At 51.8% G+C, this 14,798-nt stretch overlaps 1 protein-coding gene across 3 annotated transcripts in view; it reads left to right on the forward strand.

Annotated features, from left to right (window-relative positions):
- NDST1 (N-deacetylase and N-sulfotransferase 1) overlaps positions 1 to 14,798 on the forward strand; it is a 53,194-nt gene that overhangs the window by 25,796 nt on the left and 12,600 nt on the right. For 2 of the 3 annotated variants that reach the window (XM_025043012.1, XM_025043011.1), the window contains exons 2-7: positions 1,083 to 1,981; positions 7,942 to 8,436; positions 11,470 to 11,557; positions 12,584 to 12,742; positions 13,403 to 13,588; positions 14,400 to 14,503. In XM_025043012.1, coding sequence (XP_024898780.1) covers positions 1,469 to 1,981; positions 7,942 to 8,436; positions 11,470 to 11,557; positions 12,584 to 12,742; positions 13,403 to 13,588; positions 14,400 to 14,503 — 1,545 coding nt within the window. In that variant the 5' untranslated portion in view covers positions 1,083 to 1,468. The remainder of the gene's footprint in view (positions 1 to 1,082; positions 1,982 to 7,941; positions 8,437 to 11,469; positions 11,558 to 12,583; positions 12,743 to 13,402; positions 13,589 to 14,399; positions 14,504 to 14,798) is intronic. The other variant, XM_006906405.3, reaches the window with a different exon arrangement.

Genomic DNA, 14,798 nt, shown 5'->3' on the forward strand with positions numbered 1-14,798 from the left:
CACCGTCATGCTTGTCACCCTGCATTGTAGGTACCTGTTTTCTTGGTGGCCTTGGGTTCCCCATGGTGCTGGCACATAGTAGGTACTGAATTGTAGACAATCAGAGATGGAAGAGCCCTCAGGGATCATCTGGCCCCATGCCCTCTTTAACAGGCAGGAAGCCCAGAGAGGGTGGGGTATGCTCGGGGTCACACAGCATGTCATGGCAGAAGTGGGATCAGACCCGGTGTCCAAGACAGGCTCTCATTTCACACCCCTGTCTGTTGTGTCTGAGTACATCTTTTAAAAGCATTAATTTCTGACGTTCACAAAAATAATAAATGATTATTGTAGAAAATTTAGGAAACGAAAAGAAGAAAATAAAAATCATTCAGAGATAATCATTAACATTTTGGGGGGTTTTTTGGATGTAGTACCAGTTTCTGGCCTAGGCATAAATTTTTTTTTTTTTTACCAAAAATATGCATACAGTTTTATACATGTTTTCCACTTTCACAATCTATATGGTAATTATATTTTTGTGTCAGTAAGTGTTCTTCTTTGACATAATGTAAATAATTGTCTGGGATGCCATCCCATGCTTACGTTATAATTGGTGAAGACGGTCCCCTATTGTTGGGCATTTGGTACTGTAAATAACGTCCTTTGCTATTATAAACAGCACTGGGGTTCACTATTTAGAATCCCACCTCCAGCTCCCAGGCCTTGTAAGTGTTCATTGTCTTACTTCTTCCTGCTTCTGGAGTTTTCTTAGACTAGTCTTGGACTCTGATAATTATAATAAATAACAACCGCCATTTTAGACACTAGATGCTAGGTGCTGCTCTAAGTGATTTATATACATGATTGGACTTAATCTCCAGCCTCTCTTGTAAGGTAGGCACTATTGTCAGCCTCATTTCACAAATGGGAAAACTGAGGCTCAAAAAGAGAGATTAAGGAGCTTGCCCCAAATCATGCAACCAGATTGAGCAGCAGTGCTTGAATTTAGGCCTGCCTAGGTCAGGTCCTGAGCATCCACAGTCGAAGGACCCCCAAAGCCCACACTCTGACTCTTCACCTTCTGACTCTTCTCTCCACAGCCTTGGCCCTGGGGGCCCCACCAAGCAAGAGGCATGTGGCACCCCGGGGCCTACCCAGTGTCCTCCAGCCTGCTGCCCGGACCCCCCAGGAGGCCCTGATGCCCTGGGGCACTTCTGCTGTACACAGGACCACGTGGGGGTTTGCCATGGTGACATAAAGGGGCGCAGAGGAAGGAAGGAGCGCAACCAGCCTGCGGACTGCGCCCCGGCTGGGAGGAAGGGCCGGCAGCCCGGATCCTCCTCTCCTGCTGCCCACTGAGGGCCGCACTCGCTAGGTGTCTGTGAATTTGTTGGTCAGTTGACAACTCCGGTGTCTCCTCCTGTTTGGGGCCTTGGAGTGGCCAGGGCAGGCCAGGCCTCTGGTGGCCGAGGTCTCAGGGACCAGGATGTCCACCCTGGCGCGCCTCCGCAGGCTGTGTCGGCACGTGTCCCCGCAGGCTGTCCTTTTCCTGCTGTTTGTCTTCTGCCTCTTCAGCGTTTTTGTCTCCGCCTACTACCTGTATGGCTGGAAGCGAGGCCTGGAGCCCTCGGCAGATGCCCCCGAACCTGACTGTGGGGACCCGCCACCCATGGCCCCCAGCCGCCTGCTGCCGCTCAAGCCCGTGCAGGTGGCCGCCCCTGCCCGCACGGACCCGCTGGTGCTGGTGTTTGTGGAGAGCCTCTACTCGCAGCTGGGCCAGGAGGTGGTGGCCATCCTGGAGTCGAGCCGCTTTAAGTACCGCACAGAGATCGCACCCGGCAAGGGGGACATGCCCACGCTCACCGACAAGGGCCGTGGCCGCTTCGCCCTCATCATCTACGAGAACATCCTCAAGTATGTCAACCTGGACGCCTGGAACCGGGAGCTGCTGGACAAGTACTGTGTGGCCTATGGCGTGGGCATCATTGGCTTCTTCAAGGTATGCAGGGAGGAGGGTCCCTGAGCAGTTGAGAGCTCCAGCTAAGTTTGAACCCCATCTCCACACTTGTTAGCTGAGTGCCTGACTTTTCTCATCTGTAAAATAGAAGTAATGGTAGCGCCTTCCTCCCAGGGTTGTTGTGAAGGTTAAATGGGTGAGTGTATGTAAAGCACTTGGAGCACTGTGCCTGGTACCTAAAGGATTAGCTTTTATTAGGAGCACTTGGCAGGGGGATTGCTTGCCATGCAGGGGACCTAGCACACAGAAGGCACTTTCTGAAGGAGGCTCCACAGGTGGGTGCGAAGTAGGAGGGGATATGCTCTGCTAGGTCCCTTGAAACCTGTCAGGGCAGTCCTCCCAAGGGATGGAGTGTGTCCCCATTTTGTAGATGGGCAAACCAAGGTTCAGGAGGGTTAAGTTATGTATATGAGGCTGTGAAGCCTATAAGAGAGAGAGCCAGGATTTGAACCCAGACTTAGATAGTTTGGGCTCTGGATCCTGTGCTTTTTCCTCTTGGCTGTGGTGGGGTGCGGAATGTATGCACCTCTGGAGTCAGTCATTTTGCATGGGAAGGAAGAGGAGAAAGAAATCCCAGTGGGCAGGTGAGCTGCTCTGGGCTCTGTGGGGCACCCGGAATGACTTCTGGGATCAGAGTCCTTGCTGAGAGTGTCATGGGGGAAGCTGTCCTTGGAAGGGGGGTGGGAGTTGGGGACAGCTGGACGGGGAATCCAGAGGCTCTGGCCAGAGAACGCTGACCTCAGATGAAAGCAAGCGCTGGTCGGGACTCTCGTTGGGTGCTTGGGGGCATTCGTTCCTTCATTCAGAAAATATTTACTGAGTGCTTACTGTGCTCCAGGTCCTTTACTAGGCCCCGAGGACACAGTGGTGATCCAAATGTGCAAAGTCCCTGCTGTCACTTCAGTTTCATGGGGGGGGTGGAGTGGGTGACAGACAATGAACAAATAAACATATCAGGTGGCAGATGGTGATAACTTCAAAAAGAAAAAGCGGGGAGAGGGCGTCAGGATGATGAGTATGGCGGTTGAGGCTCTTTTTGATCGAATGGCCAGGGGAGTCATCCTTGATAAAGAGACTGGCGGGAAGTGAGGGGAGGAGTCGTGTGGCTCTCCGTGTAAAGGACCTTCCGGGCAGAGGGGACAGCGCGTGCACGGGTCCTGAGGCAGGTTCTTGCTTGGCCTTGGCAGAGAGAGGAGCATAAAGTGGGTCAGAAGTGGCCCATGTCCACTGCTGGCTGGCCACTCGTCCCTTGGCCTGCACGGGCAACCGTGCGTAGCGGCGCTGTGCTCAGTGCTGGGAGGAGCCCGGTCTAGGGGTGGGTTTGCCACAGCGTGTTCTTTCATGTGCTAATGAAGCGGGATGCTCTGCCACTAAAAAAGGGTTTCTGAGCCAAGGAAATGAAGGCCCTTAGAAGTCCTGCAGTAGAGCAACCTGGTGAGATTTGTTCCCCAGCTGGCTTGATCATAAACCCCTTTCCCTTACAAAGCACCTCTGTGAAACGCTGGCCTGGTTTATGGCTTTATAGTGGCATGAAGTCAGACTGTCTTCATTATCTGTTTTTTCTTTTCTCCTGGACTCTGTTGCCTTTCCTGCCATGAACTTCATTAAGTTCAAGTCAGAGCCCCAGGCCTGAAAAATGTCAGAATGGTTGACATTTATTGAGTGCTCACCCCACGCCGTGCCCTGTCCTATATGCTTTATGTGAATTAACTCATTTAACACTCATAAACCATCCTCCAAGGCAGGTAGATAGCATCCTAATTTAAGAGAGAAGGAAATAGAGGCAAAGAGGGGGTGAAGAAATGTGCCCACACTCAGAACTTCAATAAGTACCGATCTAGGATTAGAACTCAGGCAGTCTGGCTCTAGAGCCCTTAGTCTTAACCATTGTTTGATGAGTCCAGGAGCCTCAGATACCATTTATTTAGTAGAATTTGCATCAGAGGCCACATTCAGCATACAGAGCTCCTAGTCTCTGGAAACCAGGCAGTGGACTGAGGTCTTCAGACTCAACTGGTACAACAGAGCTTGGATCCCATCTAGCCTCAATTACTTGCTCTATAGAAGATGACCATGAGGTCCAGGGAGGGGCAGGGACCTGCTCAGTCTCACTGTGGGGTCAAGTGGCAATTCCAGGCCTTAGTGCTCTTCCTAACCTATTGCATAAGACGAGACCCCCTCCTTGGTTTTGAGCAGTAGCCAGTGACCTTCTGCTCTTACGGACGCCCTCTTGTGGTCAAGATACTTCTTTCGGCTCTTCAGGCAAGGCCAGCTTGCACACTATGCTTTGGGTTTGCCAAACACAGAAGGCTGTGGACCCCAAGGATCTGGAGACTCATTTTCCAGTTCCTATTGATGCTGGATTCCCAGGTCAGTGTGAGAGAAGGGGCTGAAAAGCCCAGATCCAGGTTCAAATCTGTCTGTCACTGAGAAGCAGAGTGACCTTGGACAGGGTACTCAACTCATCTGTAGATTGGGGCCAGTCACAGCTCCTGCCTCACTGGGCCATGTTGAAGATAAAATAAGGCAGTGGGTAGGAAGCACTAGCACACTGCCTGGTACTTAGAGCCACCTAATAAATGGCAGCTGTCATGCTACGCCATCTCTGTGTCTGGCAAATAGTTGGTGATAGCACTTAGTCTTGTAGCTCTGACCACCATGCGCCCACGTGAGGTCCTTGAGGGTGGGAGCAGTTCTTCATTGGTAGCTCCGGTTTCTGGCACTGTCATGCCTCATCTTTGCAACTCCAGATGCCTTGGGGCTGAACACCTCCTGGCAGAGAACTGACAAGAACTATCTGACCTCTTTTTTTTTTGCACACTATGTGCCAGACACTGAGCTTATTGCTTTGTAGTCTTACCACATATAATTCTCACAACTACCCTGTGAAGGAAGTACTTTCTTTACAGGAAAGGAAATAAGGCTCGAAAATTTAAATGGCTGTCTAGGGTGACACAGCTAGTAAGTCAGAGTCAAGATCTGACAACCACACTCATGGTTTCTAACCCAACCGCAGGTGAGCATGTCAGAGCAAGCCGACCTAAGGCCAAGAGAGGAGATGTGGGGTTCCCAAGGTCATCAGCTAGTCACTGTCTAAATCTGTACTAGGCCTTTCACTTCCCACATCTGGGCTTCCTTCCTCTGCACGGATGACCCCACCGGAAGATTGGGTGTCTCCTGGGTAGATCCTCGGTGTTAGCAAACAGGAGGATTTCCCCTCCCCTAGTGTGAGGCCTGCAGTGGGGGTCAGCCTCTGCGATGCTGAGGCTTACCCTCCATTCCCTTCCCCGGCTGGTTCTTTTTATTGCCAACTGGAATGGACGGTCAGCAACTTGGCTTTCTCCCTTCTTCAGTGTCTCCCAGCTGAGCAAATGGCTGGGTTGCCAGTGCCCGGCAGTCAGCTTAGGGTCGGGGCTTTGAAATGGGATCCCCCAGTGCCTTTGGTCCAGTGTGATCTCCCAGGCCACAGCAGGTGATGGACAGAGCCTGAAATGTCTCTGGCTTCCTCTGTCTTTGCAGTTCTCATCCTTGGCCAGTGTTGGCTGGCTTAGGGGTTGTGCGGCCCCTTGGGCTGGGGGAGGTGGCCTCTCAGGATTGGGCTCTGTACTGGGGCTGGCTCAGGAGTGGTGAGTTGGCAGGTACTCCTGGCGTGCAGGCTCCTTACCACAGTTTACGAGGCCCTGCAGAGCCTTTGTAAGAATCAGAAAAAAGCACTTCTGCGTGAAGGAATAGTAAAAGGCACCCTCTGGGAAGATGCATCTCCACCTTGGGGCACAACGGAGTGCCCTTGTGCAGTGCTCACCTGGCCAGCTCTACAGGGCGGCCCTATGTACCACCCTGCCTCTCTTTCTAGCCTCATTTGGTGCCCTTTGTCCATTGTTGCTTTGCCCCACCCCACTCATTCTTCACATACCAGGCCAATGAGTCTTTTTAAAATGTTAATTGGAACCCTTCATCCCTCCGTTCAGAACCCTTTGATGGAGTCTTTGATGGCTGTCCATGCCACTTCCAAGCCTCCAGTGTCCTGCAGGTCTGGCCCCAGCTGACCTTTCTGCCTCATCACCTCCTCTTCTTGACCACTCACTCTGCTGGCCCCTTGCTATTATTCCTTGGCTGCGCTGAGCTCTCTTCTACCTCAGGGTCTTTGCGCTTGCCATCCTTTGAACTTGGCCTCTACCTCTCCCCTAGTTGATGCTTACTTACTCTCTAAGTCTCTTTCTTTCTCCAGGAAGCCTTACCTGAGCCAGCTGACTATGCCCAGTTATCTGTTGTTCTAGAACTATGGACTGCCTCTGTGCAGCATGTACCAAAACATTGAAGTCTCAGTTTATGTCTGTGGTTCTGATTGCTGTCTCTCTTCCTTACTTAACTTTAAGGTTCATGAGGGCAGGGTCCCTGTCTGTTTTTCTCACTGTATCTGTGACACTAAACACAGTGCCTGGCACGGTGAATACTTGTAAAATGAACAAATGAAACCTGTGTTGAACAGCTGTCTTGTGCCAGGTATTGGAGAGCTGTCTGTTTCTCTTTCATTCTTTTAAAAAAATCCAATTATTCATCAAAAGTGTGTTTACTCCCATTGGGTGTCAAGCCCGTGCTGGACTCCAGCCCCCGCACTCAAGGGGGTACAGACTGGTGGGAGAGAGACCTTGAACAGAAATGTAGCAGCCAAAATAAAAAGTGCTACATCTGAGGCTTTAACATGTAATGGGTTTTGAAGGATGAGCAGGAGTTTGCCAGGCCAGGAAGACAGAATGGAATTGGCACAGGGACAAGGACAAATTATACTGTATCCAGAGGCAGGTGGCTAGGAGGGTGAGGGATGGTGTGAAGGAGCGGGGGCTGCGAGCCTAGGAAAGAGGAGAAGCAGGGGCTGGGGGCACTGTCTGCAGATCCCTAGGGAGCTGGGCGGAGCAGACTCCCGGAGGAGAAAGGAGTTACAGGGAGCTGGATTCCTGAGAGGGGGTGACCTTGGGGGCGTTGGAGGTATATGGGGGTTGGGTGCCTTTGTTCCTGCATTCCCAGTAGATATCTCCTCTTTGATCTCGTCTACGCGGGCATCACCTCACATTTCTCCTGAAGAAAGGGTTGTGGGGTAAAAGCAGTTTGGAAACCACAGGCAGGAGAGCCTGGTGGTCAGGTGTGTGGGCTCCAGGGCCAGACCGCTTGGCCGCACAGTGTGGCTTCCCCTAACTACTGTGCGACTGGGGGCCACACTCCCTGGAAAGCCTCAGCTTCCTTACCTGTGACGTGGGATAACAAAGGAACCTGCCTCCTGAGGCTGACATGAGGACCAAATGATCAACTGGCGATGCTGCTGGCCCTGTTCCAAGCACTTTGCTGGCATTAGCAGCTGACATGAGGACCAAATGATCAACTGGTGATGCTGGCCCTGTTCCAAGCACTTTGCTGGCATTAGCACTCATCCTCCAACACCCCTTGAGGTATTTATCAAGTTCTCAGCCACGTTTTATAGCAGAGGGAACTGAGCAAGGCACAGAAAGGTTATATAACTTGCCTAAGGCCAGACAGTCTGGTGGTAGAGTCCACGCTCTCAACTGCTAAACTTCTCTCTGTGTGATTTTGGGCAAGTTACCCATCTGGGCCTTATTCTCCTCGCCTGTAAAATGGGAATGATAGTAATGCCTCCATCGCAGAGCCACTGTGAGGATTAGCAGCACCGCTGCGTATAAAGTGCTTGAACCTGGCGCCTGGCTTTGGTAAGTAAGTACGTCATACGTGTTAGCTAGTATATTGTGACAGGCGAAGATGGGTTTACGTGGCCAGGTTAGCACAGGGCCAGGTATGTGACAAGCCCTCCACGAAGGTTAATGAATCCTGTTGACATTGCTGTTATCAGTGTACACCTGATATTCCACGGTCCCTCGGGGTTCTGGATCTGACAGCTCCGTTCTCCCCTCCCCGCCTCACCCCGGCTGCAGGCCAACGAGAACAGCCTGCTGAGTGCACAGCTCAAAGGTTTCCCCCTGTTCCTGCACTCGAACCTGGGCCTGAAGGACTGCAGCATCAACCCTAGGTCCCCGCTGCTCTATGTGACGCGGCCCAGCGAGGTAGAGAAGGGCGTGCTGCCCGGCGAGGACTGGACTGTGTTCCAGTCCAACCACTCCACCTACGAGCCAGTGCTGCTGGCCAAGACGCGCTCGTCCGAGTCCATCCCGCACCTGGGCGCGGACGCCGGCCTGCACGCCGCGCTGCACGCCACAGTGGTCCAGGACCTGGGCCTCCACGACGGCATCCAGCGCGTGCTGTTTGGCAACAACCTGAATTTCTGGCTGCACAAGCTCGTGTTTGTGGACGCCGTGGCTTTCCTCACCGGCAAGCGCCTCGCGCTGCCTTTGGACCGCTACATCCTGGTGGACATTGATGACATCTTCGTGGGCAAGGAGGGCACGCGCATGAAGGTGGAGGACGTGAAGGTAGGGCCCGGGCGCCAGGCCGGATGGGGGGCGTGGCACCGCCTTCAAACCTTTCTGTGTCTCATCAGGGCTTTGCTGTCTGCATCTCCCCTGTGCCTTTAGTTTCCCTCTCTCGGCCAGTTGGTTTCATTAATTGCCTTATTAAAAGCAAGTGTTATTTAAAACCATATTGAAGTATTAAATATAGAGGAATTTTGCATCTGGAGTGAGGAGCCCAAGAATGTGTCTGTGGAGGAAGAGACCCAGTCACCAAAACACAGAGATGGGAGCTGTGCAAGGTTGTCTATTGGCCTTTTAATCCAGACGGGATTTTTATCATTCATTCATTCATTCATTCATTCATTTTATTATTTTATTTTATTTTGCGCCTACAGCACCTGGTCTTCCTAGGTGGTCTCCCATCCAAGTACTAACTAGGCCTGACCCTGCTTAGCTTCCGAGATCAGACATCGGGCTTGTTCAGGGTGGCGTGGCCGTATTTTTTTTTTTTTTTAACGGTAGAAAAGGAAAGTTTTATTAGAAAAGAAAGTACACTTCCAGAAGTGGAAGCGGGCCTGAGCAGAAGCGTGGCTCAAAAGGCCCAGAAGTGATTTTTAAATCTCAAAAATGTTTATGTCAGTACCAGAGCTCCTACAAAACTTAAAACAAGAGCTAGAGCCTGAACCATACGCAAGTTGTATTTTAACTAAGGTCTATATAGATAATGGAACGCAGTTTCAAAATGTGTTTACCAGACTAAAGTCTCTGTAAAAGCATTTCGCAAACCACGATATTTACACACGTCTCACTGCTGAAGAGAAGCCTGCAAATTAAGACCATTAAGCAATCTTTAAAATACAGTTTTCATCTACTCACAATTTTACTCAGTTATTTGCAAAGGAAACGACCTCATTAGTGTAAATGGGGAAATGGGTATCTGTAAATAGTGGGCAACTGAACAATAGCTCCAATGAAAACAAAACAGAGGATTAAATTCTGCAGAGATCCTACTGCCTCTGACCGCCTATCCTCTCTCCTGCTGGATTAGCAAGTGGCAGAAACATTAGCACCAAACCGAGACTTCTTTTTGATGTAGAGGGGGATTGAAAAAGCCTTCCCAGAGGAATGCTGTTCTCCCTGAGTGACTCAGATTGTCAGGCTGTCTCTCTATCCTCCCAAAGTCCTGGGGCCTGGAAGGAAGGCTGGGGCTTAGGGGCTCACGCTCCTGCCTTTGTCAAGAGTGAGTTCTCTACTCTTCCTCACACCTCCCAAGGAGAAGGGCAGATTGGATGGTGTCGGGAAGCAGGCACGATCTGTGGAGCCAAGATTTGGGTTCAAGTCCCAATTTGACCCTAATTGGGTGACTTGGGCAAGTCCATTCCTATGTCTGAGCCTTGGCTGTAAAATGACAAGATGGGGTAGATGGGAGGTTTTCAGGCTATTTCCTGACATCCCAAGGTTTCACAGAGGTGCCTGGATAGCCGGGATGAGGGGCTTGTATACAGATAGCCAGGCTCTGAGCCCTCCTGGTTCCAGCCCCCTAGGACAGGGCAGTGAGTGTTTCTTTGATCTGCTTTACACTTAGTGCTTCCTCCTGAGCCTTCACTTAGGACTGACATCTGGTGGCCCAGCCTTGCTCTCTGCTGCTCTAACCTAGGTCTTTGGTGCCTGTTCAGAGTGTCGACCCCATGAAGAAACCAGGCTGCCTGGCTCGCTGTGCCCCACGAATCCTGGGGTTTCCCTTCCTGGTTCTTAATTTCCCCATGTTTAGAGTGAGAGGAATGCTAGCAGTTTCGAGCCATTTCTGTAGAAGAATACTAATAGAGATGCCCTCTGCCATGTGCTCAGCTCAGTGCAGACTGCAGAACGCTTCACCGGCGAGGGTCCCATTTGCCTTAAATGTCCTTGTGAGTCAAAAAGGGCAGAGCTTTTTTTTTTTTTTTCTTTAATCCCAAGCACAGGCTACAACTGAGCCTTTCTTTCAGAGACATGAATGTTGCCTCATTAGCTGGTACAGTACTGGCTGTACAATGCAATTTAAATAACACCAACAGCAGCTGCTTGTTCAGGGCTTGGTGGGGGCCAGGCTCTGTGCTCAGTCCTTCCTGCGCGTTGCCTCAGCTGATCCTTACAGCAGCCCTGTGAGATGGGCATTGTCGTAGGTCCCATTTTACAGAGCAGGGAACTGAGGCTCAGAGAGCTAAAGTAACTCGCCCAAGGCCACAAAGCTGGAGCATGTCAGTGTGTGGCCTTGGTAAGATGCTGATGGTGGCCTCAGGAGGGCCAGGACTTTGAGTGTGCAAAGGTTTCTTAGCAGCCTTATGCATCATGCAGGGATCTTTTTGAGTCTTGACCCCAGAGTACAACGGTACGTTTGTTTCACGAGTGTCAACATCCCTTCATTGACTTGCAAAGCACTGGGTGTGCCACGCATGAGAACATCGCATTGCTGGGTGCCCAGTACATATTTGGTTTGGTCCGTTGACCTATGGTCCTTTGACATCGGCCTCACATTCACCTATGAGGAGAAGTCCTCCACATTGGACAGGCAAAACGTGAGTTCCGCAGTGGCAGTGACCACAGACATATGATGCCACCATTTTTCATCACTTACCACGTGTCAGGCAGTTCAACATGTCATATCTTATTTAATTCTCTCAAGAGCCCCGAGAGATGTTATTATCTCTATTTTACATTTGGGGAAACTGAGGCCTAGAGAAGTTACGAAGCCTTCTCGGGGACACATAGCAAAGCCAGGCTAGAGTCTGGGACTTCTCTTGCCAGAGGCCCAGTGGAGGTGGCTGCACAGTCCTGGCTTCATGGGTGTGGGGCCTGTGTGGTCACACAGGGCCCCACGCTCCAAACAGACCACATGAGATTTAATACTCCGCTTTTGCCTTCTTGACATTCTTAGTTTTTGAGCCCACATTTTTCACTGGGCCCTGCAAACTTTGTGGCTGGTCCTGCGGTAGCAGGACACTCCTGGGCCTCGGGGTCGAGGGGCAGGAGTGCTGGCTTTCCCTCACCCCTTGCTTCCTCCTCCGCCCGTCCTAGGCCCTGTTTGATACGCAGAATGAACTACGCACACACATCCCAAACTTCACCTTCAACCTGGGCTACTCAGGGAAATTCTTCCACACAGGTAAGTGGACCTGGCTTTGCCCCCTCTAGCAACCTCCAGGGGCCCCCACATTCAGACCCCCAGAGCACTGTGCCCTGGGGGCAGCAGGTGGGCTGACGGGCCACATTTAGGGCCACATTTGACCCCTGTGGCTCCCCTGAGCCAGCAGCCCACAGAGCAGACAGCCCCAGGTGAAGGCCATTTTAGAACAGCAAAGGCATGATGACAGCTCCCACGTGTGCCTCTCTGGCCTGCAGGCTGTGTTGTCCTAAGGAGGCATCTTCACTTTCTTATTACCCCCTCATCTTCACCTCTTAAAATTATTTGTACTATTTTTGCTTAAAAGTGTAATCGAATTTTAAGAAGTTACAGAAATACGTAACATTGAAAGTGACAATGTCGTTTAATTATACCAACCCCAGAGGCGACCACCATTACGAGCTTATTTTCAAGTCCTAAGGGTCGAGGTTGAGGGCTGTGGGCTGCCTGCTTCATGCCGTCCCTCCTCTTTGGGGCTCTCTCACTTTCCTCGCGTGCTGCCCTCAGGGACCCGGGACCGGGCCAGAGGGAACGCCCCTGCAATGAGCATTTCCTCTAGCTGCCTTCTGCTTGGGCCACAATGAGGATAGCCTCTTTTAAATTCCAGGCAGAATCCTATTAGTCTGCAGTTCTGGGGGAACAGTAGACAATATAGCCCCAAAGCCATCCGAGCGATCCTGGGTTGCCGCCCTGCATTTCTGATATTCTCAACCCTTAGTTTATCAGAAGTAGTTGTAGAAATACACATGAGACAGAGACTTAAACATCCTGCATGGGTACAAAGAGCTTCTGTAAATCGATAAGTAAAAGATGAATGACTCATTCAAAAATAGGAATAGGATCAGGGCCTGGACTGGGGCTCTGTCTGTCCTGTGCTATAGCTCAGGCATCTGTTCCAAGCAGCTCTTGGGGGGCCATGGCTGTGTGCTCCCATCCCCATGCACTAGCCCAGGCTGGAGGACCTCATGGTGGGTGGGCTGGGCTGAGCTGCCTGTGCTCGGGCTACAGGTACTGATGCTGAGGATGCTGGGGACGACCTGCTGCTGTCATACGTAAAAGAGTTCTGGTGGTTCCCCCACATGTGGAGCCACATGCAGCCCCACCTTTTCCACAACCAGTCTGTACTGGCTGAGCAGATGGCCCTGAACAAGAAGTTCGCTGTCGTGAGTAAGATCGCCTATGGGGCAGAGCCGGGCGGGCTCGGGGCTGGGCTGGGAGTCCGACTGTGGGCCTCTGGTGCTTTCACAGTTCAGTCTGACAGCTTTTCATTAACATCTTTGTAGCCACTTACATAGAATCCTTGCAGAGACCCCGAGAGGCAGGTGTCAATAGCCTCTCTTTTAGATAAGACACTGAAGCTCAGGGAGGCCACGTCAGCTCATGAGAGCCCAGCCAGGACTTACACCCGGGCCTGTTTGCTTCCTGAGCCCAAGCTTTTCTCTTCAGGCTCGAATGGGAGGCTCGGGAAAGCTGGAGGAGGTCTGAGCCTGGAGGGAATGAGGCCCGGCACTGGCTCAGCCTGGGACCGCCAGCCAATTCGAGGCCCAAAAAAGTAGGAAAAGCCCTGTCTTGTTCCTCACTCCTGGGTGCTGGAGGGCATGACACTGGGCCGAGAGTTAGAGTCCCAGCTTAGCTAGTCCCTCACTCGGACACTGGGCACATGCCCCTTCCTCCGGGCCTCAGCTTCCCCATCTGTTCCACGAAGGCCTGGACCCACCGCCCTGCCATTCTAGCCGCTGATTTCTCTCTCCCGTTCTACAAAGGGGCAGTCAGGCCCAGCAGGGAAGGAACCCCATGCTCACCTTGCTCCGGCCCTCCTTTCCCCAGGAGCACGGCATTCCCACAGACATGGGGTACGCGGTGGCGCCCCACCACTCGGGCGTGTACCCTGTGCACGTGCAGCTGTACGAGGCCTGGAAGCAGGTGTGGAACATCCGCGTGACCAGCACGGAGGAGTACCCCCACCTGAAGCCGGCCCGCTACCGCCGCGGCTTCATCCACAACGGCATCATGGTGAGTGGGCCCCCGACAGCCTGGAGCTGCCTGTGCACGTGCTGCCCTGGGAAGCATGGCTTCGGTGAGCTGGTTAGGGCTTTCAGGCAAGTTTCTGCCACCCCGTCTGGCATCTGAGGCTCTCTGTCCCAGGGAAAGTGGGCTGCCAGTCTGTTCCTTTCATGAGCTCCTAACCGTAGCTTTTGTGTTAGGGGGTCAGGGGATGAACATTCTTTAAATTCTCTAGTGAGGCTTTGGGACAGGCCTCCGTCTCGTTCATTTGTTTGCTCATTTAAAACTTTTTCATGAGCTTCTACTTTGTGCCTGTCCCTTTTCTAGGTACTGGGGATACAGAAGTGCACAAACCCAACAAAAGTCCCTGACCTTGTAAACCTGACTGTTCCGTGGCAAGAGACAGACAGTGTGTTTATAAATATGTAAAGTATATAACGGTCAGATGGCAATAAGTGCTATGGAGAAAATCGAGCAGAGCAGGGAGAATAGGGAATGCTGGGGGAGAGGAGAAGCTCGTTTACATAAGGTGGTTAGGGAGGGCTTTCCTGGGAGTGAGCCATGCTGCTGCAGGAGGAAGAGCATTCAAGACGGAGAAAGCAACAGGTGCACAGGCCCCGAGGCAGGCCTGTGTGGGGTGTGACTGAGGACCAAGTAGGAGGTCAGTATGGCCGAAGGGGAGCAAGTTAGGGGGAAATGGTAAGAGATGGGATCAGAGGGGTGATGGCCACGTAAGGTCGTTGGATGCACTTTAGCTTTTAGTCTGAAATGGGAAGGTTTTGAATGGACTGCTATTAGCATCTGACTCATATTTTAAAAGGATTTTCATCTTTCTGGCTGCGGTATGGAGCAGAGACTGTTGGAGACAAAGTGAGAAGCAAGAGACCAATTAGGAACCAACTGCAGTATTCCAGACAAGAGATGGTAGTGACTTGGACCAGGGTGCAATGTTGGGACGTGACCAGATGCTGGAATTATTTAGATGTTAGAGCCAGCAGGATCTGCTGATAAGTTGGATATAGGGTGCGGGAGAGGGAGAGATGAGTCGGAGACGATGCCAGAGTTTTTTGGCTTTAGCCACTGGAAGGATGAGTTGTCAACCCAGATGGGGCAGCTGTTGGAAGGCCAGGTTCATGCATCCATCCATGCATGTATGTATCCATCCATCCATCCATCCATCCATCCATCCATCCATCCATCCACCCATCCACCCACCCAC

The sequence above is a fragment of the Pteropus alecto genome, unplaced genomic scaffold (assembly GCF_000325575.1).
Source record: "Pteropus alecto unplaced genomic scaffold, ASM32557v1 scaffold40, whole genome shotgun sequence".
Lineage (NCBI taxonomy): Eukaryota > Metazoa > Chordata > Mammalia > Chiroptera > Pteropodidae > Pteropus > Pteropus alecto.